General features: G+C 35.1%; 1 protein-coding gene across 1 annotated transcript in view; it reads left to right on the plus strand.

Annotated features, from left to right (window-relative positions):
• DOK6 (docking protein 6) overlaps window positions 1–25304 on the plus strand; it is a 238195-nt gene that overhangs the window by 191267 nt on the left and 21624 nt on the right. The window contains exon 7 of the mRNA XM_065752981.1: window positions 2276–2393. Within this exon, the coding sequence (XP_065609053.1) occupies window positions 2276–2393 (118 nt within the window). The remainder of the gene's footprint in view (window positions 1–2275; window positions 2394–25304) is intronic.

Raw genomic sequence — 25304 nt, forward strand, 5'->3', positions numbered from 1 at the left:
GTCTTTAATCATGTTTATATTTTAAGTTCTTGATTTCATAAGAAAGCTAACGATGTATTTGAAGGTTTGGAGGGTTTTTTGCTTGTTTGTTTGTTTGTTTTCTGTGGATGGTATTTTCATAAAAGGTAAATTGTTTTTTCTCTCTATGGTGTCCCCAAAGAAATCTAGTTCACCTAGCCCTGCTGTAGTTAGTATATATTGATACTTCTTGCACAAAAGGTCATCTTAAAATTTGTTCTTTAGTTAGAGAATCTGAAAAAACAAAATACTGTGAATGCTCACAATGTACTACAGTAGTTCTTAATTTATAGTAAGAATGATTTTTTTTTAATATGTACAGCTGTTGTGCATTATTTTTGGTCAGATCAGGCAAGAACTAATTACATCTGATCAGGAACAATAAGAACTTTAACCACTTCTGCTTATTCCATTGATTTAGCCTTGAGACAATGAACCATAGTCAAAGTGATTCCCTTTACTGGAATTTGTATAGAATGCATAATAGTAATGAGTTTTGACTATTGCCTTAAACTCAAGTTTACCTTTTAAGTGAACAAACCATGAATAAGTCATCTCTGTTACATGATGTTTTATTCATTTTTATTTATTATTTATTATTATAACAATGTTACCCCTGTTACCAGTGCTGTAATAAGATGATATCATAACTTAAAGAATAATTCTTAGAAGATTTGATAGTGCCTTGATCTTCATAATAAAAGAACTTCTCCACATTGCAAAACATACATTCATAAGTCTCCCCAAAACAGAATTGTAAAGCTTTTGAACTTAATGATCAAAATGTTTCTTTACGCTCTTTTCTTCATATTGTATGGCTTGTAGTGATTATCTGCACCACTGACAGATGAAATGGAATATTGGCTACAAATGAGCTGAGAAGTCATTAGCTGTAGAAAGGAGGTTATTCTGATGACAATCCTCAAGAAAACAATAACTGAAGTAATTACATATCTGCCACACATCAGTGTGTATTAGTGATTGAAAATGAACTAATTGAAGATCTTTGGATTCTTTTTCTAAAAGACATAGGCTTTTTATTAATATTTATTTGTAATATGTTAATAATATTTCTGAACATCATGTATTTGCACAGATTAATATGGATTTCTGAATTTTGCATTATGCTTCTGAATGAGAATTTCCTCAGAGTTAAGCATTAGCCTACAGCAAATGATCCAGGCCTTGAATATATTTTGCTTTGTAGCTGGACTCTGAAAATGTGAGTTTCAAGGCATACCCTTTCAGACCAACATCCTGGTTCTACTCCTGCTATTAAGAAGGTTTCCACACTAAATCTTTAAGTGTAGTTGATCCTTCTCGTGTTGATCATTCCAGACATCTCCTGAAGAAATGTCATGCTCCACAGTCATCTTAATTTATTAGATAAGAATTATTTATTGCATTCTATAGTCTTTAAAGCCAGAGATACACAAATTTTGCAGGTAAATCTCCTTTCTTCAAGACAGAGAAAGCATAAGAAATACAGGTGTATCCAAAAAGATTATCAGCATGCAAAATCTCTGTTATTCTTTTTTTTTTTTCCTGTAGCTTAGTATCTCATTTCAGATCTGCTTTGGAGACAGAGCTGTCTTTAATAAAGTTTACACTCCTCCTGTTAGGTTTCTGTGCTATAGCTCTTGTGCACGTGGATACTTATTATGTAATTCATGGCTTAAGTTACATAAAGTCACTGAAAATGGAAAATTTGCTCTGGAGGTTGTAGCCTGCCACTGGTGATGAGACGCCTCCGCCTGAATAGAGGATTAGGAAAGGAGTGATTCTTTGTTACTAATTCTCTGCTGGTTATTTCAGATTCTTTCTTAACATCTTTCTGGATATTCAATCCAATATACCAGTTAAATGACCAGAAAGGGATATGACTGTAGAAAGTTATAAGATGTCAGAGATATTCTAGTTCATCATTATAACAAAGAAGCAGCAGGAAAGTAGCTGAAAACAAAAAGAGACATACCTCTATGTGCTAATATTAACTTCTGACAAAAAAAAAAAAAAACCACCAACTATATAATTATATAGTTATATTATAATATTATTATATTATGTATGTTTGCAGCTTTTTCCTGAGCATTCACTATGCTAGTGCTTATAAAGTGCTTAAATAATTTCAAGTGCCTTTCTGTGGTAATTCGGTGAATAGTCCCTTCATAATGATGTTGGTACAATTTACAGTTTTTAGATTTATCTATCAAGTACAGTTATGTGTTATCTTCCCCTTGTTTGCTTTATCTTTTAGCTCCAGACCAGTCTGTCTGAACCAATGACATTATCCAAGTCGATCTCACTTCCTCGCAGTGCGTATTGGCATCACATCACCCGGCAGAACAGCGTTGGAGAAATCTACAGTTTACAAGGCGAGTGTATGCTGCATCCATTAACTTCTTTCCATTTGACCAGAATTCATGCAAATTGCTTTTTAGTGTCGCTGGTAGCTTTCTCTCCTTTTCATTTTGACAATTGTCAGGAACCACAGTGGGATTCCCAAATTTACATAAACCAGGTTTCTTTTAGTCAGTTTGTAAACTCCTGGTGAAAATTATTCCCAGAATCACTGCATAAAATTGGATAAACAATTTGGCTCAATGTAGCTTCTCAGTAGTTAATGAGTGTCAGGACTCTTTAGTGCTTTTCTTCCAAGAAGATTGTGTATGTATTTGTGCAACCTCAGGATGCCCAATTAAATCTACATAAGCTAGCTGTACGAATTTCTAGGTTAAAACAAAGGAATTCTAGGAATAAGAGCTACTCTTGATGAATTTATTCAGAGGATCATATATATGAACTGTTGATTAGACTACCTTCAAATCTGCAGCATATACCTATCATCTTTTTTGGTGTCCAAATCTCCTTCATATACATAAATTCTAAGCTATTTACTTATGACTTTAAATGCTGTAATTAACATGACTTGGGGAGGAGGATGATTCACTACTCTCAAGCTGAAATTAACTTGTATCTTTTAGAAAATTGAAATTATCATTTCATTTAAAATGTAGACAGTAACTAATCGTATTGTTTTCACTTTTTTTTTAAAGAAGCATAACTGTAATAAACATATTCCTTAATCAAGAGCTTAAGGATTTCATCTCATTTCCCTTTTAATAAGTTGTTGCATAAACAATTTACATTTAGATGGGAAGCTAGAAACTGCTCACAAACCAGAGTACCAAGTCCAACAAAATGTATTACACGGTTTCATGCAGTATATAGATGAAAGCCATGAAGTGTTTTGTTTTGTAAATTATCACATAAATTAAAATCAGCAGGTGAGCTGTGAATTCAATAGGTGACTCATTAAAGGGCACAGCATTTGTTTTTCCTCAGCCCTTATCCAACAAGGACAAAGTGAAGTTCTAATCATTGTTATGGACTTACAGTTAAATTACATGAATGAAAAAAAGAAAATAACTTTTCAGAAGTTGGTCGTAAAAAAGGTGCTAGTAGGTCACCTTAAAAACATTCGTTATATAATGTTATTTTTTATGAAAGCAATAACAATGCAAAAAAAAAAAGACAAAAGAAAGATGACAAGGCATTAGGGTTCCTTTTATGTTCTTGTTGAGCACTTCCTTTGGAAGAATAGTAAATGTTATGACATACATGAAAGGTGAGAAATGAACACTGTTCGTTCTTTGCTGTATCTATTGTTTCTCATAAATGGCCTTTGTAATTCAGTGCAATTTAAACGAGAGCAGAAGTTCATACACTGGATGCTCACTCAATCTGCATACCAACTGGCTCTGCAGGAGGCAACATCTTGGAAGTGTATTATTAAAAATGTAAGCATTCTGCTTTTGTAGAAGTAGACAGATTTTGTTCACACTTTCCCTGAAACATGGGACAAATAAATATTTCAGAACATAAGATTTTCATTCCTTTTACATGTACTGTGATGGCTGAAACTTGAGAAGGCATTGTAGGTTTCAGGAGAGAGAAATCCAGTTCTATCAATGGGCTAAGTAATATACCAAGAGGGCTATTTTCTTTGCCTCCAATTGCAAGACTTCAATATGCAATAGTATCATTCATTATCTATAATGAAGATCTCTTTGAACTTTCTGCTGCAGTGGTTATGACTAATGAAATGCAGTACATTTGTGCAGAAGCTTAAGGGAGTGGAAAATACACTTGTATTCTAATACCTGCTTGTATTGGTAGTCTTTGCATTGCGGAGGCCTACTGGTTGTCGAAACATCAGCCCACAGATGCTTCACACATGTGGGTGGAAGGTGGGTAGTGAGGAAGCAGATTGTGAGCATCACTCCAACCCTCACCCTACCACAACAGACAGGCGAGAAGAGTTGTAGCAGAGGGAAAAATCACTTGCTGCTGCTCTGATCTTCTCTGAGCTTGAAAAGGTATATTGCCCCCTACAGAGACAAGGCTTTTCCTTCAGAGAATAATCCATCAAGTTCTGTTCAGCAGAACTTGACAAGGCTTTTTACATTCAAGAAATGTGAACATTTCACATTCCTCTCTTTTTTCAAATTCTAAAATGATGTAACTATCACTGTGTCTACTTATATCTAGATTACTATTGCTTACAATAAAGTAGCATCCAAACACACTGTTAAATACAGTGGGTTTGCCTAATGGCATTACTTTCAGACTTGCAGTTTGAAGTGACTAGAATTTAATTAATAACAGCTGGTGATATATGAGGAGAAATGAACATGTGCTCATAGTACCTTGGATATATTGGCTCTTCAGGAGTTATTTAGCAGTCAAATTTAACTTAATTAGTAGTTTGAGTTGATCTGTTAATAAATATTCTGTAGAGTAAGAGGGGGCAGGATGGAGGGATTGTGGGATTTCTTTAGAGGCTGTATTTCGGATGAGAAAAAGCAATTCAATACATGGATTCTGGTTCTGTCATCCTCTATCTACCCATGAAAACCCCCCATGTAAAGATCTGAAAAGATTAAAACACTGAATAATACTGTTAAAGGAACACAAGCTGCACACGATACCTTAAAATGCTGTGGGCTGGCTTCTCTTTATACAGTTTTTCTTCTGTTTGGTTGTCATTGCACTCTTTCAGTTCTTGACTGCACTTTTATGATAAAAGTGGTAATTTAGTTGTCTAATTAATTTTGCATATAAGAACAAGTTGGGTGTTCACTTTTCCCAGTGCTAGCACATCACCAACGATATTTATTTCATATTCTACAGTATAATGGTGCAGGTCTGGTAGAGCTACCATGCACAACACTCAGCCACTGCATAGATGGTGTGGTGAGCCCTCATTAGCTGACAGAGTCATGCTCTCACAGTGCTATGCACTGGCTGTCCTTGCTGCCTGATGGGTCACTTGGCATCTGGCAAACCTACCGTTGCGTGAGGAATTGGCTTCCACACCTTTTTTTAAAGCCAAATTTCATTCTATATCTGTTTGTTAGAATGATTTCACTCAAAGGAAAATAAAACAGCTTCTCCTCTTATAACTTATTGTTTATTTTCATTATCTGGAATGTGATTTAGCACTGTTTCACAAGATATTGAAAACTGAGAAGTAAAAATTTTTAAACAGCAAATAATAGTATTAGATTTTGGTATGTTTTAAAACTTTTCAATTGGATATTTAAATTTGCTTAGAATAAAAAAAGCTTGCAGATAGAATTCTAGCTGGATGAAACTTAGTTTTGTGGTTCTTGACCTAGAAAATTTAGACAACACAAATTTTAAATACAATTGGTATAATTATAATTAAGCAAATCAGACCAAATAAAATTTTAGTGTGGAAACCTGCATTAGTTTTTGTATTGCACTTATGGAAAACCCTTAGGAAATTTTGTTCATAGAATCTAAATACAGTCTGGACTTTCTCCAAGAAATTCAAAATCAAGAATTGCTTTCAGTTACTTCTGTGATGTTTGAGTCTGGCTTATACTCTTTATTTGGACTTCATTTTTGTATACTGAAAGTGATGAAAACCTATCCACATACATAATCCCACCTGTTTCTATGAGAGCACTCATGTGAGTATGTATTTGAGTAAGAATTATACCGAGAACACCTTACATGATCCATAGAATCATAGAATGGCCTGGGTTGAAAAGGACCTCAAAGATCATCTAGTTTCAATCCCCCTGCCATGGGCAGTGTTGTCAACCACTAGCCCAGGCTGCCCATTGCCACATCTAGCCTTGCCTTGAATGCCTTCAGGGATGTGGCATCCACAACCTCTCTGGGCAACCTGTTCCAGTGCGTCATCACTCTCTGAGTGAAAAACTTCCTCTTAACATCTAACCTAAATCTTCCCTGACTTAGTTTAAAACTATTCCCCCTTGTCCTATCACTATCAACCCATGTGAACAGTTATTTTCCATCCTGTTATAAGCTCCCTTCAAGTACTGGGAGGCCACAATAAGGTCTCCCCAGAGCCTCCTCTTCTCCAAGCAAAACAAGCCCTGTTTCCTCAACCTTTCTTCATAGGAGGGATGCTCCAACCCTCTGATCATCTTAGTGGCCCTCCTGTGGACCTGTTCCAAGAGCTCTGCATCTTTCTCATGCTGGGAGCCCCAGGCCTGGATGCAGTACTCCAGATGGGACCCCACAAGAGCTGAGTAGAGGAGGAGAATCACCTCCTTCTCCCTGCTGGCTGCCCCTTTTTTAATACAGCCCAGGATATAGTTGCCCTTCCAGGCTGCAAGCACACACTTCTGGCTCATGTCCAGCTTCTCATCCACCAGGACCCCTAAGTCCTCCACAGAGCTGCTCTCCAGGAGTTCTTCCCCAGTCTCTATAAATACCCGGGATTGCCCTGACCCAAGTGCAACAACTTGCCCACTTTTCCAGCCTGTCCAGGTCCCTCTGGATTACTTCCCTTCCCTTCAGTGTATCGACTGCACCACTCTGCTTGGTGTCATCTGCAAACTTGCAGAGGGTACACTCAGTTCCATCATCTATGTCACTGATGAAGATGTTGAAGAGCACCAGTCCCAAGACCAACCCTTGGGTGACACCACTCATGACTGGCCTCTACCCAGACACAGAACAGTTAATCACAATCCTTTGGCTGTGACCAGCCAACCAGTTCTTTATCCTCCAGACAGTCCATCTTTCAAGTCCATACCTCTCCAATTTAGAGAGAAGATGTGGAAAGGGGTCATGTCAAAGACTTTGCAGAATCCAGGTAGATGACATGTAGTTTTTCCACTGAAGAGAACAGTCATACTTTTTTTCTACAGTAAGTTACTTATCACAATTTATTTATAGCAAATGCTTAACAAATTCCACTGTAAACAGAGTGAATAAATAACACTAAAATTCCTGCTAAGTGTCTTATGTTTTTAATTGGAAAGTTTAATTGGAATTAATATTGGAAGAAATAAAAATACAGTCTTCAGTGTGACAGGACTTAAGCCAGAAGCATCTGGTTTCTTTAACCTTATGAACTTGTGTCAAAAACAAAAACAAAGGGAAATAAAAACTAGACTCTCTGTAGCAATTCTGGTGTTGATAAAATTGATTTTTGTATTTCACTCTAAAGATTCAAGAAGATAAATCTACTTTCACAAGTCAAAATGAAAATAACTGGTTCCTCATTAAAGCTAATATACTCAGAAATCAGGCCTGTATTGTAAATTTTGGCCTGGTAGGAGAGAGCTCACTCTTCTCCTTTTCTGAATATATTTTAACAACATATAGAGTTAACCTGTTAAGCTAAAAGGCTTTATGTTTTGAAGGGAGATAGTAGGATACATGATTTCTTCCAGCTATGGAAGCGTGCAGGCTTTTCAAAGTAGAAAAACTGATATAAGGCTAAAAATAATCAGAGGATATTTGAGTTGCTACATATTTAGAAGAGTTTGAATCATCCTGTTCAACACTCTTTAGGCTAATCCTGCAGGAATTTCCTATGTGGTCTTTCTGTAGTTTTCCATAAATTGAAGTATGTAAAATGAATTGAAGAACATTCATCATTTTGACATTTCCATTGTTTGTTCATATGCCCAGCAACAGAGAACAAAATTCATTATCTAATCTCAGTGCTAGAATAATGTGAATGGTATAAACTGTTAGAATGTATCTGATCATTCCTTAATGTTTCACTAAGCATCTACCAGCAGCTAAAATGCTTTATAGCCTGCCACCTTCCCATTTCCTCTGCTGAATCTCGTCAGAACTTTCACATTAGTAAATGAAGCCTATAAAGTTTGAAATATGAATAAAAGACAGCTGAAGCAGATACAGAGTACAGACTATGTTAGATACATTATTTAGTATGATTGTGTTATGTGTGTTCTTCAGTCTTATGCTGTAGAGTAGATTCTTTTCTTGTGAACTTTGAATTTCTGTGGAAAATAGTGCATCACTAGGCTAATTGTAAATTGTTGTTGTAAATGTGTTGGAAATGAGAAGAGTCCTGCTCAGAAACTAAAGAAGGGCCTTATTTTGCCTTACAATAATTGCTGTAGCTAGTTACGAGCATCACCAACAAGCTCAAAAAAGTATTAGTTCTGATAAATGGCTGCTGAGATAAGAGGTTGTTACAGTTATGAGCCATGAAAAAAAGGAGGGGAAAGTCAAAAAAGGTTAATAAAGCATATTATGTGGTCGGATTCAGAAGTTCTGATTCCATTTAAGGCTCATCTTGCAGTGCCCTATCTCTCAGTAGACAGTCCTCCAGTGAGAGCTCTTGTCAATGCGGTTGTTTTCTACTACACTGGGAAGTGCACTGTAAGATGAGATCACAACTGAAAACTTGAGCAGTGTTCAAAGAGCAGTGAAATATTGTATGATTGTCTTCTCTTTTCCAAAGGAAAAAAAAAACAGCAAACATAAATTTTTCAATACCAACCGCAGAAATTCTTAACTATTAATCTATTCTTATATCTTAGGTTAAATTTTTCATTAATGTAAGTATCACTCAGTATTAGAAACAAATTGAGCTTTGGCCCTAGCTTATATTAACCAAACCCAGGAAGCTTTAGCTTGAGTTAGCTTAAGACAACATGCATGCTACTGACTGAAGATGGGCTGCTATAGTCATTTGATCAAGGACCTGCATTGTACTTGACATCTGTTGTTCAAAGGAAGAATGTGTGCTGTAGGAGAATCAATGTAGCCAGCTAATCATCATCTGGCATTGGATTGTCTGAGCAAAAAAAGGTTAACTATGTTATTTTGGAGAGAAAACCAAATTATTTTGCAAAGGTCAATTTTGTCAAAACTACTTTTTCCTATTAAATCTTTTCAGCGATAAATCCAGACAACACTAGATAGGATACTTTGTGTTAAGTATGTTATTACAATCACTATCAAGAAGATTGTCAGTAGGCTTAATAGTTCATTTTTGTAATTTTCAAATAAATTGAATTATTTCTGTGCTGAAAAGACATATTTTTCTAGTCAAATATTACTATCACTCAAAATCATGATTAATGCCCTTAAAAAAGGAAAAATTAAAACTCAACCTGGCATTGCTGTGGAAATATACGTGAGCAAAAAGATGTCATTTCTTTAGTACCTGTTTGCAGGAATTGTTTACACTTCTTTTTCTTTCAGTAATTATTTTAAATAATGTAAAATGATTGAATCTGACACATAGCACATAGAACATGTTCACAAAAATTTTTATAATCTAAAATAGTGTGGGTTTTGAAAATAGAATGTATAATTGAAGGAGTGAGGGAATGTTAATAACAGCTTTGCCTGCAGTAATGAGAATAGAAGCTAAGTAGAAGGATTTCAAATTCCATTGATTTTGTTCTGCTTTAAATGGAAGAAAGATATGACTTTCTCTTTTTCTCATTCCAATGTTTATGATATAAAATGACATCTTAAAAATATCTGTTTAACACCTTGTCTGAAGTGACATAATATTGACCTAACTGCCTATTAATTGCTTATTATGGAGTTTGCAATATATTTATTGCAGAAAAAGTACTGTAAAATCTAAAATGCCTGAAGTTTCTGTGATATTGTCTATCATGTGTATCCTGCTTTAGAAATCTGCACCAATATTATAATAGCAACATTTGTAGTCTATGACATAGAATCTATTAGTACAGACTAATTTCACGGTAATGTCAGTTTAAGCTAGACACCCTACGCAGTGTGGTCACTTTATTCAGTCCATGAGAATATGTTCTTTGTAAATCCATAGTGAATTTTAGCTGATTAAAAAACCATAGCATTATTCAGAAGTGGGAAAAAAGAAAAATTTTACCAAAAATAAATAAATAAATAAATGAAAACTTTGAACATCTTTCATTCTCTATTTGTTCAAAAAAGCCTTTTCATCTTGCTGAATGCTTGTATCCTGCCAACTTTTTATGTGATCAAAATGATATATTGTAAGATACTAAGATTATTTTCACAGAAGTAAGAACTGTGAATTATAATATGAATTTCTTCCCTGTGCAGAGTTAATAAGATTTCACTAAAGTGAAATTTTTTCATTCTTTCTGAATCTGAAAGCTTCCAACTTCATATTTGAGTGTGCTAGAAGTAAGTTTGCTGTTTAGCTGCTGGATATTTGTTCATCCTTCCAAATTCTATGAAGGTGCCTTTTGGGAAAGGATTTTATTGCTCTGACTTTAAGAATACATGAAATATTAGTCTATAAAGCTTTATGGAATAAAGGAGAATGTACTACTAAACTGGAAGAGTGTGAAGAGAGAAAGGACTTGGTGGAAGAGGGAAGGGTGGAGTTAGCTGCTCAGTGATTTGGGATTTACCCTAGTTATCAAAGGCCTATCCTTCCCTACTTTAAACATTCAGCATGATATAGCAGAGCAGTGCATGATAAAGCCATACCTATCCTAACTACAGCCTACAGGTGAAGCTCTAAGTGGTACAAGGTGTTTTGCTGTTCAGCATGTTTCAGAAATATTTCTGAATAATGTTCTTGCTGAAAGTAGGGTTCTCAGCCTGCTTTTGTAAGTGTTGGAGCTTAAACTTTAATTTGAAAAAGGCTGTTCTCATTGTTGCTATAAATGCAGCATCAGTTTGATTGAATGATTGTTGACAGACTGGACCTTTGTTTTTATCCATTATTACTGTTAGATTGTTCCAGGGTTTCTCAGCAGTTTTGCAGGGCTTCTGCTTGTGAGATGGTAGTCTATCATTACTGAATATTTGATGTCACGAGTATTTTATGATGGAAAAGCTAACCTGTTCTGGGTTAGAAAATGGAAATGCATTTCACCCTGTCTTGTCAACTGTCTCATTATTCTTCATTCATCAGAGCAGGTATTTAATTCTGAGAAATAGTTCAGCAGTTTTTTATCCCTTTTGTTCCTCTTTATAGAAACACTTTCCTCTGATCAAGTACGTGCATTTTGGTTTAAGTGTCAGTCTGTTGTAGTGCTTTTCCACGAATCTGTTTCTGAAGAGTCTTATTTTTTCCTTAATTGTTGCTATACACTAATTAAGGCAGCCTGTTTTTAACAAGTAACTGCAGGGGGACAAAGGATGGCAAATACTGAACATCTGTACCTGAGCATGTTTTTTCAGTCATAATATATACTGCTTTTAATGCACCTATAACTGATTTTTACTCTTAGTGAAGCTGTAAGAAGATCTCAATGCCAGTGGCCACAAAACCCTCATAACTTTTAGGCTGTTGACCTTCTTGTATCCATTCAGTAAAAGAAAAAAGCCTTTTTTTCTTGAGCTTCTTTATTGCTTCCTAATTTTCTGACCAATATTTATGCTCATGGATTGGGCCAGCATCAAGGTGTTTTAGAACTGAAGAAATACCAAGAAAATCCTGAGATTCCTCTTCGCAAACTCTTAGTACCTTAGTTGTACTTCAAAACTTGTATTGAAAAGTAGGAATGAGCCATAAATTTTGCAATGGTATTTATTGTGTAATAAAATACCAAGGAGGGAGAGAATTTAAGCTGTTATCTTCAAGGTGTGACTGTTTTTTAGCTTATGCTGCAGTAAATCAAGTATATTACCAGGGACATGAATGATATTATGCTACTATACATCCACCATGAAAAAAGAAAATGTACAGAAAATTCGAATGTTATCATTAATATGAATATTAGGTGTCTATTCATTTTCCTTATCTAAAGATTCAAAGGCATGCAAGATGCAAGAGAAGACCTTCATAACTAAACAGGAAAGAGAAGTTAAAGAATTGTCCTCAGCTGTTGCAAATTATCCTTGCTTTGGGAAAAAAATCTCTGCTCACCTACAGAGGATGAAAACCCTTCCCTATAACTCATGTCCAAAGTTCATTGTAGCATGAATGCTTTTGTGCATTTCCGCAGTGACCTGTGTGATTATTTTGAGCCTTTTTGATTGAAGTTAATCTTTATTCTGACAGTCATGGATCTTTGCTGGATTTTTACAAGGAAATATAGATTTGCTATATATGATGAAATACCTGAAATTTTGCCATGGATTTAGAAAGCATCTATAAGAGATTCCTTCCTTTTTAATTGTATTACTTTGCAAATGTGATTAGGCAAAAAGAAGTAAACTGAGAATGTCACTGCAACTGTAGAAATTGTTTGATAAGGTCTTCTTTGCATAACATCAAATTATTCCAACACTTATAATATTGCAGTATAGGTTAATACCTACAGAAAGTACTATTTGGCCTCAACAGCATGGGAGTGATGATGCCTTTATCTCCTTGAGAACAGCTCTTTGCCAGCAGGAGCTCTGGAATTAGACTCTGTGAGTCCTGGCCCACTGCTTGCAATTATTTTTTATTCGGAGTGTTAGAATTAGCTTTGAACTCTGCCTTTGCTGACCTCAAAAGAGTAAATTATCTTCTCCTTAGAGGTAATATGACTTACTGACTGTTTATACAGCATTTGCAGTTTTCACCAGTCTGGGGAAGAATCATTCAAATCTAACAATTATTATGGCATCTCTCATCTGACAGCCAAGCACTGTTCTTAAACCATAGTGCTGAGGTGTATGTACAGTTTTCATACACACTATTAGAAATTGGCTGTTTCTCAAAGTGGACACTAAAGCCATTAACTTGTCAAAATCAGTTTTCCTAGGGGAAAAGTAATCAGAATTATTTCATAGCATTTTATTGGAAATGTATGTGTATTTTCCTTACACTAACACATTTATGAGAATCACATTTTTCCAGATAGCTACAGTGTGTTGTTTTTTTTTCAAGTTTTACTAACAGAAATGAATAAAAAACTCATGACTATGAATATATCAGTTGCTCCCCAAATTATCTCATACAAATATGCTGAGACGATTTTAAAACCTACACAGTGAAAAAGCAAACAAAACAGTATTATGCAGATCAAAATAAAATACATGAACGTAGATAAGATGCAGATATTATAACAAATCTTACTCTATCACATGTTAAGATAAACCTTATAAAATGATCATTACAGCATGAAGAGTTTCATCCATTACTTTTGGTGGTAGAATTATAGCTCAAATATTCTTTCACTGTGATTTTTTTTTTTAAACTCTGTAGCGAAAATGCATCAAGGTATGCTGTATCTCACATATGCATATCTTATATATTATTTATTTAGATCTTAATAGCTGGAACCTTGAATTCAACTCACATCCAGGTGATCCACATCTATCTTCATAGAAATGTTTGTTAGATAAAAAGAACCATTTAGTGAAGATTGGAATTAAAAAGAAAGCCATTATATCTACCATATTTTAATATGCATTTATCAATTTTCATAGACATCAAACACATGGCCACATACAGCATATTGTAGTTCTTCTTACGCCTTCTGTGAAAGATACAACTCTCCTTCCTTTACGAGTGCTTATTCTACATCATGTTCCTCTTGAAATCACATCTCACTTCTTCTCTATGTAGCATTGTTTTCATTTCTCATAAAATCTCTATGAAACACAAATGGGTGGTGACAGTTAGGTCCAATGTTCCAGGTTATGTAATGGAACCAAAAGAGTGTGAGAAACAAGACAGTTTTAGTTAAACTTAGCTCTACTGAAGAGACCTCCTACTTTGTTTGCTGAAGAGATTTATATTCTTATTCTACGTAATATCTCAGAAACGTTTATTTCACCACAGTTAGTTGTCCTTTTTATGTGTTAGTATTGTGTACTTGTAGTATCTACTATCATACTACCATTATAAAATGCTAAAAATATTTTTTCATTTTAAAATCTTTCCAGTCAGCGTAAAGATTCCTTTCCTTTATAGATGGATATGATCTTCATTCGTCATGTATGCCAAGCTGTTACTTTATTTTTTTAATGATGGCATTATGGCTATGTGCAAAATTATACCCCTGGTAATTATTTTCTCTGTACTAAATGTAGTGTCTCAGGAAAATGTAGTAGACATGCTTAGTGCCCCATGATAGCTTCAAGCCTCCTTCCTAATGACAGCCACTACAGGCACAAAGACAAAAGGAAGTGTTTTCTGATCTTAATGGTGACGATGAAAATGTAATGGTGATTGCACAATCAAATCATTAGATTGTAATGCAGATGCTTTTGACAATAGCTTTTTGTAAGGTAATGAGCAGTTCAGGGCTGTCAAATTTACTATGACCACTGAAGAATAAAGTGAAGGAGAAAGAAGAAAGTGTACCTTGAGAAGGCTCCTCCAAGAAGTCAACATGTCTGATAACCCAGTTTAAGTGGCTCTAAACCAAAGCATACAGCATGAGAAATAAGTGGGACGAAATGGAATCCATGGCGCGGTTAGAAAATTATGAATTAATTGCCATTGAGAAAACATAATGGAACAAATCACATTGCTGGAATACTACAGTCCAGTCCTAAGGCTTTTTTGAAGGGATAGGTAGAGCAAGAGAGATGGATGAGTTACCCTTTCTGCTAAGACTTCCTACCTTCAAGTGCTAATCTACAGAAAGATATTTACTGTACAAACAGGAGGGAAAACAACTGTTCACATGGGTTGATAGTGATAGGACAAGGGGGAATAGTTTTAAACTAAGTCAGGGAAGATTTAGGTTAGATGTTAGGAAGAAGTTTTTCACTCAGAGAATGATGACGCACTGGAACAGTTTGCCCTGAGGTATTGTGGATGCCCCATCCCTGCAGGCATCCAAGGCAAGGCTAGATGTGGCTCTGGGCTGCCTGGTTTACTGGTTGGCAACCCTGCCCATGGCAGGAAGGGTTGAAACTAAATGATCTTTGAGGTCCTGTTCAACCCAGGCCATTCTATGATTCTATGATACAGGTGGTTTGTTTGCTTGCTCAGTTTTAATACGGGAAGAATCTTTGCATGGATGTTGGTGTACAATGTAGAGATATGAATTATTATAAGTGGTAATACTATTTTGATTAAATTGTTGCCTTGTTTGCTTATGATCCTCTTGATGCATGGGATATGACTGTGATGTGACAAGGCAATAAATCCAGCTTGAAAGTGCCTGCTGTTTGTTAAATGCCACGGCTGTGTGATTCAGAATTGTTCAAAATATTTTGATAGGTTGCTTTGTGCACACAAACTTCATGACAAACTAGATATCACTTGAACTTTATATCCAATCTGATGCTGTCTCATTTCCTGTTGCTGGCATCATGTCTGCATTAAGGCATATTACTAGCATATATGCTCTGTGTTTTTACTTACTGTAAATTAAGATAATGTTCTGAGCTTGAGCTAGATTCAATCTCTGTAACCAAATGATCTATCTGTGCTTTACTGATGTTAATTAGTATGGAACAATGAGCTAAACCTCCATTTTGAATTTCTCTCCTGGCTGCTGCAACTGAGGTGTCCAGGTCAGTGTTCAAAGACTAGATCACCAACATGGATGCTCACATTTAGGCACAAAACTGGCTCTGAAATGGTCTAATACTAAAATGGCCCTAAATCAGTCAGCTTTGTCTTTCAGATGAAGATGATTATTTCCTTAGTACTGCAGCAGGTATTTATGTGTAGTTAGGCCTCTAGAAGACTTAAGTCCCTAAGTAGAAGTCAACACTGATAATGGTATGATTACCGCTGCTAATACAAGCTAAGGTGAGAATACCTCTGTTCACTAGAATTGTTACTCCTCTGAAAGCAGTAATTTAAGTGCCTGAAGTTCCCACCAACCAGGGGTATGATGCTGGTGTGGAAAGAATTTTAAATCTTCCTAAGACATTCTCACTCCTCAAGATGAGATGGCAGGCCAAAGGTTTCAAAAAGAAATGTGATTAGTTCCAGATACCTATGTCTCTTCTTCTTAATATACAGACTATGTCCATAAAAATCTGAACCATTTGAAAAAAAAAATTTAATAAACAATTTCTGTGATATATTCATCATTTTATTTGAAAATCTGAGTTAATTCAAGAAGCCAAAAGTAGACATGAAGTAGCGGAGACACTTCAGGATGGGAAGGAAAGGGAGGTGGGAGTGGGAGGATGTTTCTGAGAACATGCAAAAAATTGAATAATCAGTATTATATTGGGTCCATCCCACCAAAGAAGCTGTGTGCCAAGATTTAAGATTCTTTTTAATAACTGCTGTATTTTCACAGATGGAGAGTTTATTCAGATCTGTGCTTGAGAATCTAAGTAGAAGGAGGAAATGCATTACATTATTTTCTCCTTTGATTACTAATTGCTTAGAAACAGTACATTGTATCCGTGGCTTATCTTACAGCTACTTGCAATGAACACATTTATGTTTTGAACAAATAGTCACAGAACTGTATAATCTATCATTTACTTGACCTAGAGGAAGCCGTGTGTTTAATATCACAGGCCTTTTTAGTGCTATTGAAAACAAAGAGAATAAGAAGATGAGGTTGCATTTTACAGTTAATCTAAAAAAAAAAAAAGGAAACATTTTGTTCTCTGCCCTAGAATGTTAATAAAAGCACTGTAGTGGCAATAATATATAGCCTTTTCCAGGGTGGGAAAGAACAGAAACGTATGTTCTGCCTTCTGGCAAGAACAATGATTTTGCATTTTATCTGTCAAATCTATCTGTGTGTTTAATGCGTCCAGAAGCATAGTATCTGTGTACTGAAATATGTGAAATCTAAATTAACAGTTCTACAAAACAAAGTCATGATGAAAGTAGAAAATGTGTTCTGAAAGTTGTAACTGAGACTTATAGGAAATGGAACACTGGAGAAATCCGTTATCTCAATATTAACTATTTTTTTGCATTTTCCTGTTCCAGAAACTGGAACAGGTTGCCCAGAGAGACTGTGGATACTCCCTCTCTGGAAGCATTTGGGCCCAGGCTGGTGGGAGGTGTCCCTGCCTATAAAGGTGTCTTGGATCTAGGTGATCTTAAAGGTCCCTTCCTATCCAAACTATTCTGTGGTCCTGTGTAGTCCTGTGATTTGGTATTTGATTTTCATATAATGTCGATGTTCATCCAAGGAGCAGTGAGCTTTTTAAAGATACATTGAAGTTGTTCAGTCTTGACAGAAGCTTTTACATATTTAAAAAAAAAAAACAAACCTGTTACTGGATTTCATGCAGTAATTTAGAAGTTGAAATGCAAATCTTAAAGTACAAACTGTTTGGCTGATTTTACTTTTTTGACTTTATGTTACGAGAGGATGACCACAAATAATACCGTATTTTAAAATATTTTGAATAGTGTAATCAGTATAATCTAATAACTGAACACACTGTCAATAGTTAAGAGTTAGGATTAATGTGTAAAGTGTTTTCTTTAGAGAAAAAGAGGCAACACAAAGAAAATTTTCTTTCTATATACTTCAGTTGATGGATACAATTTTACATTTATTTGTTTTATGACTAAAATTAATTTAACAAATGAGTTTAACAGAAAGTTTAGCAAAAGCTAGTTTTAACTTTGAAAAGTGCTTCTTTTTTGGGTAATGTGGATCTCCTCATAACATTTTTCTCATTGCATGCATCAGCTAACTTGATTCTATATGTGCGTTTGGTTGGCGTATATTAGTGTCACTGTTTCCTTATTTGTCAAATGTCATTTTAGAATATTTAGAAATAGCATTTTACTTGGCATATTCACACTTCTATTAAATTCATGTTCCTTACCTTGTTTTTAACAACAGGCAAAATCAGTTTTGGACTGCTTTTTGCAAGGATGTATTCCATTTTATGTTTGTGTATTTTCTGGTGACAACAGCTTTATTATTTTCTGGAATTCATTTAACACACCTACGAGATTAAGCACTGAATTCAGACAAGAGGAGCTGTCTATGAGCAAATTATCTTATCTATAATCACTCCTAAAGAGTTAGCTGGCACATAGATTTTAGTGAATATCTGAATTATTAATCAGTTTTATCATACGTATGTTATTTTCATTTCCAATTGAAATTTTCTAGCATAAAAGAGGAACAGCCTAAAGAAAAATGTCAACTTCTTACACATATCCTTTTTGTCATTTCACATGTGATGCACTGCCATATTCTGATTTTTCCTTCTAATGTAAATGTAATAGATGATAGAATTGTAATTCTGCTCACTGTGTTAGCAAAGTCCATCACTGTGTGTAGCAAATCAGGCAAAGACAATAGCAAAAACCTGTCACAGCACATTCCGCTCTTTATAAGAGAAATGGAAAAATACTGTGATGAAAGACTCATATGAAAAAATGAAGTGAATGCAGGAATGCTGATACTCATTTGAGTGCAAATTTTACCTTATCGCTTAGTCTTTTCTTTATATTACGTATACTTTTTTTGTTGTCCACATTGGTTATCCGTACAAGAAACACTGTTATTTTTCTTCATTGATATTTTTCTTATTCTAAGAAAAGGAAGCTTACAGTTAGATTATATACTATACCCATAAATATCATAAAATCATACTCTGTAATCAGCATCTGTGTGGTTTGGTCAAAAGTATAGAATAAAGATGAAGACAGCTGGCTTTATGGTACAGTTTTATTATTTAGTTTTCATGGCTGACAAAACTGCTTGGAACAGAAGCACCTCGATTTTACCCAAAGGAAAGGCACATTCTCCACTTGTCAGGAGTCCAAGGGAAATGCACTATTTCTACAAAAAGGAGCAAATTGGCTTTCTATAGGTCGAGGCATGCAAGACTTCACTGTCAAATGCACGGTCCATAGCTATAAACTACAATTAGAGGGCTCTGGGAGCTATATTTACTGTCATTATTACCGCTGAATGCCAAAAGGTACATGTCACTGACAGAAAATGTGTTTCTTGCCCTAAGAAGTCTTGTGTTTTTCTGTAAATGGAAAAAGGAAGGTATTAGCTCAGACCTCACTTTGGGAAGAAATTCCATATTTTTTGTGACCTCCACCAGAAGTTGTTACGCACAAGTGGGCATTTCGATAAATTTCAGATGTTAGAATAAATCAATGGAGGACAGAAATGAGATGGGCAATTGAAAATGTATGATGAAGATAACTTTTCAGTTTATTTTGCTAGCTATGAGACAGATTACTTATTTCCACTTTTTTTTTTAAGAGTTATGTTTTTCTCAGAGAGTTTATTTTCCTTTTCATGCACTTAGCTGATCTAAGTGCAATACTAGAGATTCTCATTAAAGATGACTCTGTAATATAAATGTTAGCTGTTTCCTTTGCTCTCAGTCAGTTAGCTGGTAATGAGTGAGGAAGGGTTCTAATGTTTAAATAAAGCCTAACATCTGAGCTATCAAAATAATGTATGAAACAGTTTCTGAAGACTACAAATACAGTCTCTCTGGTAATTTGTAAACTTGGCAAAACTAACTGACTTACAGAAAAAATACTATTTTGTAATCACTTACAAGGCAGCTTTAGTGCAACCACATCACTGTTAGAAAAAAAGTAGCATAAACACTTCACCAGACAGAGCTTGATATCACTAGGAATTACATCTTTGAAAGAAAAAAGGCTAAAGCAGTGTTTGTTTAGCTATTATTTTTAATGCCTGTGTAACTGTATACAAGTCATAAACCATCAATTAAATCTATTGCAGAGTAGCAGAAATACTATAGTGAAGCAATATCTGCAACTTCTGTTTTGATTCAATATTGATAATTGGTAAATTAATCATTCAATTTTGATTGGTCTATTTAGGATGCTGCTGATGATGTGCAGTTCATTTTTCTGTCTGCCCAAATATTCAGCCCATTCCCAATCAAAAGTGACAGCTTTGAAGGAATACTTTAGCACACAGGAAGTGTATTTGATAAGAGGAGTTGAGTTGTAGTCACTGAAACGTTATGACAAAGGAACAGAGCTGTTAGCTTTATTGTGCTCACAAAATCCCATCCAGACAGTTCATCTGACTGAAACGAGTATCTATTGAGCTGGCTGTATTTCATGTTTGTACGTATTTTTGCTGTTTAGAAGAACTTTCCAGTACATATCTTTATATTTTTCTTGTTTTATTTGACACTCTGATTATGTTAAGTGCAGCACAAATTCCTTTTTTTCCTTGAGAAATGATTTACTGTGCATTCTTACAAGAAAGAAGGCAACTCTTAGAGCAGTCTTGTCATAGTTCTACCTGTAGCCCTGACAGTGGGAAAATTTCTGTTTTCTAAGAAATATTAAGCCTACAGTGCTGGCTTTATTTTCAATAATTCCAGTCTAATTGCAGGATGGGACATTTGTTTTCTGGTGAAAATTTTAGGAATTTAAAATATTCCTTCTTCTATAGGCTGTAAATGTAAATCTAGATGCTGTGGCATGTTTGCGCTTAAGTTTAGAGAGACAAAGCATTTCTTAGTTTGATATTCCTTCTTCAAACTCTTGTGGAGTTCCCACCTGAGTTGTTAAAAATGTGCTTCATTTCACTTCTACCCAGCTACAATTTAGCACTTCATTTGTATGTATGTTCCCAGCTCCCTGTTACTCTCAAGGAAAATAGTAGGGAGGGAAAGCATGTATGGTAGCAGTAATTCCATTGCATGACTCATTCTAAAGATTCTTCTTGCTTATCTAATGATACATTAAAAAATAGTTACAGTAATGCTGTCATTTGGTACTTTAATGCAGTATCTGATATCAGATGGCCAAATTGTAACACACTGTTAATATTAGAATTAGCTTTATGTTCCTCAATAAATACGTCCTCAGACTTTTCACCTTTCTTCTGGAAGTGTACATGGTGGATAAATCTTCATATTTCTATACGATAGAATGCAACTTAGAAACATTAACATTTCAAACAGGAATACCGTGCTTGGTGACTGAAGAACAACAAAAAAACAGCACTTCTAGGCTCGTTTATGTTTTACTGGTTTTTGTTTGTTTGTTTGTTTTTGTTTATTTGTTAGTTTGCTTTTCCGAGCATAACAAAATATGGTATAGCTTCAGAAATGGGAACCCGGGCTACTTGAAAGTTTTCTTGACATAAGCTAGAGTTGGGACACAATCTGCTCTCCTTAAACATAATCCTACAAGAAAATGTATTCAATTGTAATTTCAGTTTGTATAAGTTTTTACAATTTCTTTTCTTTTTTTACAAAAAATGTATAAGTGATACATTTAATGCTACTAAAAATGATGATTTGAGATGAAGAGAAGACAGATTTAAATGACACCCAGGCCCTTCGTCTTTTATAGTGCCTTACTACAGTGAGGCAGAGACTGGCATCATGGCAATTAATGAATGGGTATTGGCAAATAATGTTCTTTTGGCACTGTTGCAATCTTTGCCTTCTGAGTTGCCTAGTAAAGAAAATGGTAGCTTGGATTGTAGACATGACAAAAGAGTCTCTTCTCCAAAATGATAGCTATCACAGTGAAAGGAAGAATAATAGATTCCCCAGGATATACATTTCTGTATCAAGGGAATCTCACTTAAATTGGATCCCTCAGCAGCCACCAGCTGTGACAATGTATGGCAACAGCAGGGATGTAGCAGAGATATGTAAAGCTTTTTCAAGCTGTGCTTTCTACTTACCAGCTTCTCAGAAATATTCCATATATGTAATCCTCCCTGGCTCATTCCCCATGGCAGGGTACTGTTGAGTTCACCCGATAATGTTGTTATAAGAGCAATCTTCCACACTTCCATTAGCAATCTAAACATGTAGTATCTGAGTGAAGAGAAGGTGCTCTCCCTTCTGTTCAGCAGATAGTATGAAATACAGGTCACTTTTCCCCTCAATTTCTAAAGTGAAGATTCTCACAAAAGACATCAGTCTAATGTATATCTGCAACAGTTGTTGTATGAGCTGAAGATGTGGACAAGAAAAAGTAGTCTATATTCTCAGAGTAGAGCATGAAATTTCTGTTCAGGGACTGGATGATTATTTTTAAACCTGAGTTGCAATTTTTAAAACTCTTCCTGCATTTAAAGAGAGAGTTACTTTAAAAATAGATTTTTTTTTTTTTTTTAATTTCTCTGAGCTTTTCTAAACTCACTAGGAGAAAAGCAGGGAAAGATTAAAGTGTTCTAATATGAGCAAGCAACTGTTTGCTATCATCTGTACTTCTGTTTGGAATGCATTATTTGATTCCATACATACCTATGGCTAGTATGATATATGTGGAAAGCAGTGCAAAGTTCTGTCCCTGAATCTTATATAATGCTCTGGTTATAGCATAAGCAGTGTGTTATACCATCATACATGCATAGCTAGTTTTATATGCAATACTACTGTCGTTACTGTTTTGTTTATTATAAGTGATTTGAGTTCAGAATCCATCCTGAATCACCTGCAGTGAATAACCATGACAAAGTCATTATGTGGCTAATCAATGAAAGAACCTGCCTATTTGTGAGTCTGTTACTAACAATGATTGCCTATACACTTATCTGGTACTAAAATATAAACAAACTTTTTGCTTCTTTTTTAATTTTCTCTTCAAATACTATCAATATCTTAACCAAGTTCCACAACAGTATTGACACTTTCCCTAGAAAATAAGCTTTTCATGAATTAGGTGAAAAACATTCTTCAGAACTAGGTAAAATAATACCCCAATTTCCACAGTAACTGCAACCAATTCAAAGATAGAGAGAACTTTCAGGTACAAAACAGTATTTTTCAGTGTAGTCACCACCATTAGCTATACATTTTCACCAATAATGATCAGGAGTCTGCTTGCCACACTTATAAAAATCTGCGTCTCCATCTGGAACATGGCTTGTCTTGTCACTGTCACCAGTGCTGAAATGCAGCACCACCACCTCACTTTTCACACATGCACTGTTTGGTCTCCAGAAATCAGCAAGCACTGATGAATGCCAATGGGTGCCATTTTGTCCACCTGGCGAAATTCAGTTCCACACCTTTGCTCCACAGATGCTTCCATATCAGAAACTGTTTCATCAGACTGCCCCTCTGCTGCCATCTGTCACACAGGAACAATATGTAATGGAATATTGGCCATTCAGCCTCTACTGAAATTGTGCTAACATCTAGCTCTGACATTGTGAGCCATTTTGGCATATTTGGGAAATTGGCAAAGGATTTGGCAAAGGATTACAATATCACTTTACTCTTTGATAATTTAAGAATACATTTATCCCCGGTCTAGGGAGCTCCTTTGGCAGGGAGGGTGGACTAGATGGTTTCTAGAGGTCCCTTCCATCCCTACTATTCTGTGATTCTTAAGTAAGCTAATGCATTTATCCTTATTGCATGTAAGCACCGAAGTTGATTTTCCTTTCCCTGGTATTTTGCTTTCTTTGACTTTGGTTCCTAGGGCACTAGGTGAATGGAATAGAGAGAAGTGAACTCCCACATTAACCTAAATGTGTCACAAAATTTAAACTGTTATGATTTGGGTGTATTAATACGTAGAAATTTGAAATTTCTTCTTTCTTACATTATGTTTCCAAACTCATAGTTTGGCTGTGACTGTGGGATTCACAGTGAGGAACATCAAACAGGAGAAAGTATAACCATTTTGGCAGCCCATGTTTAGATCCAAGTGGCAAATCACTTCCTTCTCTTTTCTTTTTTTTCTGTCAGTAGTATGGTTATAGATACACAGAATAAACCTTGCATATGCCACGTCTGTGCTTCAGGGTTAGAATATGTGTAATTAGCCACTGAGTGGAGTAATGGCAGGAGTCTTTGTTTAATTCTCTGTTGCCTTTCACTCTTCTAGAAGGACTATAACAGAAATAGAAGGATCCCTAAATCACTGTCCAAAAGACTACAGCTGAAAGGAACGACTGTGACATGTAATGAAAATGAATTTATGACCCTTCAGTGTGTTCAAAGTTATGTAACTATTAATGTGTCCAGCCACATAGATTTCTTCAGAAGGAAGTAAATAACCCCTATGGATCATGCATTAGATCTGTAGTTGGAAATTAGACTTCAGGACTAAATTTTATGAACTTGTTTTCATTGATTACTCATATGGGTTATAAGATTTGTTCATTGATCTTTGTCAGTCACTGTTTAATAATCCTAAACTAAGAGGCTACCTCATGTATCTACAGGAACCACTTCCTCTTTGTTCTTCTTTTATTCTAGACTCTTTTATTCTAGACAAAATAGCAGCTGTAAGTGTTATTACTGAAGGAGTGGAGATTATTTTAAACTGCATGAATTTTATTGATACAAAATTTCAGCAGCTTCTTCAATGTTGAAAGATTTTCACCTAATACATTTCTGCATCTGAATGAATCACAGCTCAAAGCCAGGTGGCATATGTCTTGTGACTGTACACTCCCATAAATACACTTCAACAGAAGCCTAAATGGAAACACGTCTTTTTGAAACCATCTGTTCTTACAGATATCTGCAGCAGTAAAGAAAATAAAGGCTTTAAGTGCTGCTAGGCTGTTTTAAACCTTAAAGGCATTTCCTATAGGTCTCTCATTTCATTCTGAGAAGCTCAATTTGTTTCACTTAGAAGTAACTTAGCTGCTACTTTTGTTACTGTTATGTTTATGAGCTTTAGAAAATCTGACTAACCCATGTACCTAAATATGAATATTTATGAAACAGAACCTTCATCATACTAGAAAGAGCTGTTTTGCCCTCTGGTGAGTGTAACTTGTCTTTGATTGTATATTTTATAAAAAAAATTGTAAGCTGAGACCATTCTGTTTTTGCTTGTTTTGTTTCATTTTATTTTATTTTTTTATTTTATTTTATTTTATTTTATTTTATTTTATTTTATTTTATTTTATTTTATTTTATTTTATTTTATTTTATTTATTTATTTTTTGCCAAGGAGGGGAAGTTATTGCTTCAAAGAGAGCACTGTGTTGTCTCAGCAATGGAGATAATAATCTTTAACTATTACCTATTTATTCAATTGCATCTAGCTGATCTTATGATATCTTTAATGTAAAAACAGTTTGTTGGAATAATATTTTTATGTATTTAGTTTGTACTGCTTTATTGATGCTGACTATATAATGGTAAATATGATAAAAAAAGTGTCCAGTACAATAAGTCATCTCTGGACTGAAATCTCATATGTAAGA

This window comes from Cyrtonyx montezumae, unplaced genomic scaffold (genome assembly GCF_038088225.1).
Source record: "Cyrtonyx montezumae isolate F1298 unplaced genomic scaffold, pur_monq_1.0 scaffold_8, whole genome shotgun sequence".
In the NCBI taxonomy this organism is placed as follows: Eukaryota; Metazoa; Chordata; class Aves; order Galliformes; family Odontophoridae; genus Cyrtonyx; species Cyrtonyx montezumae.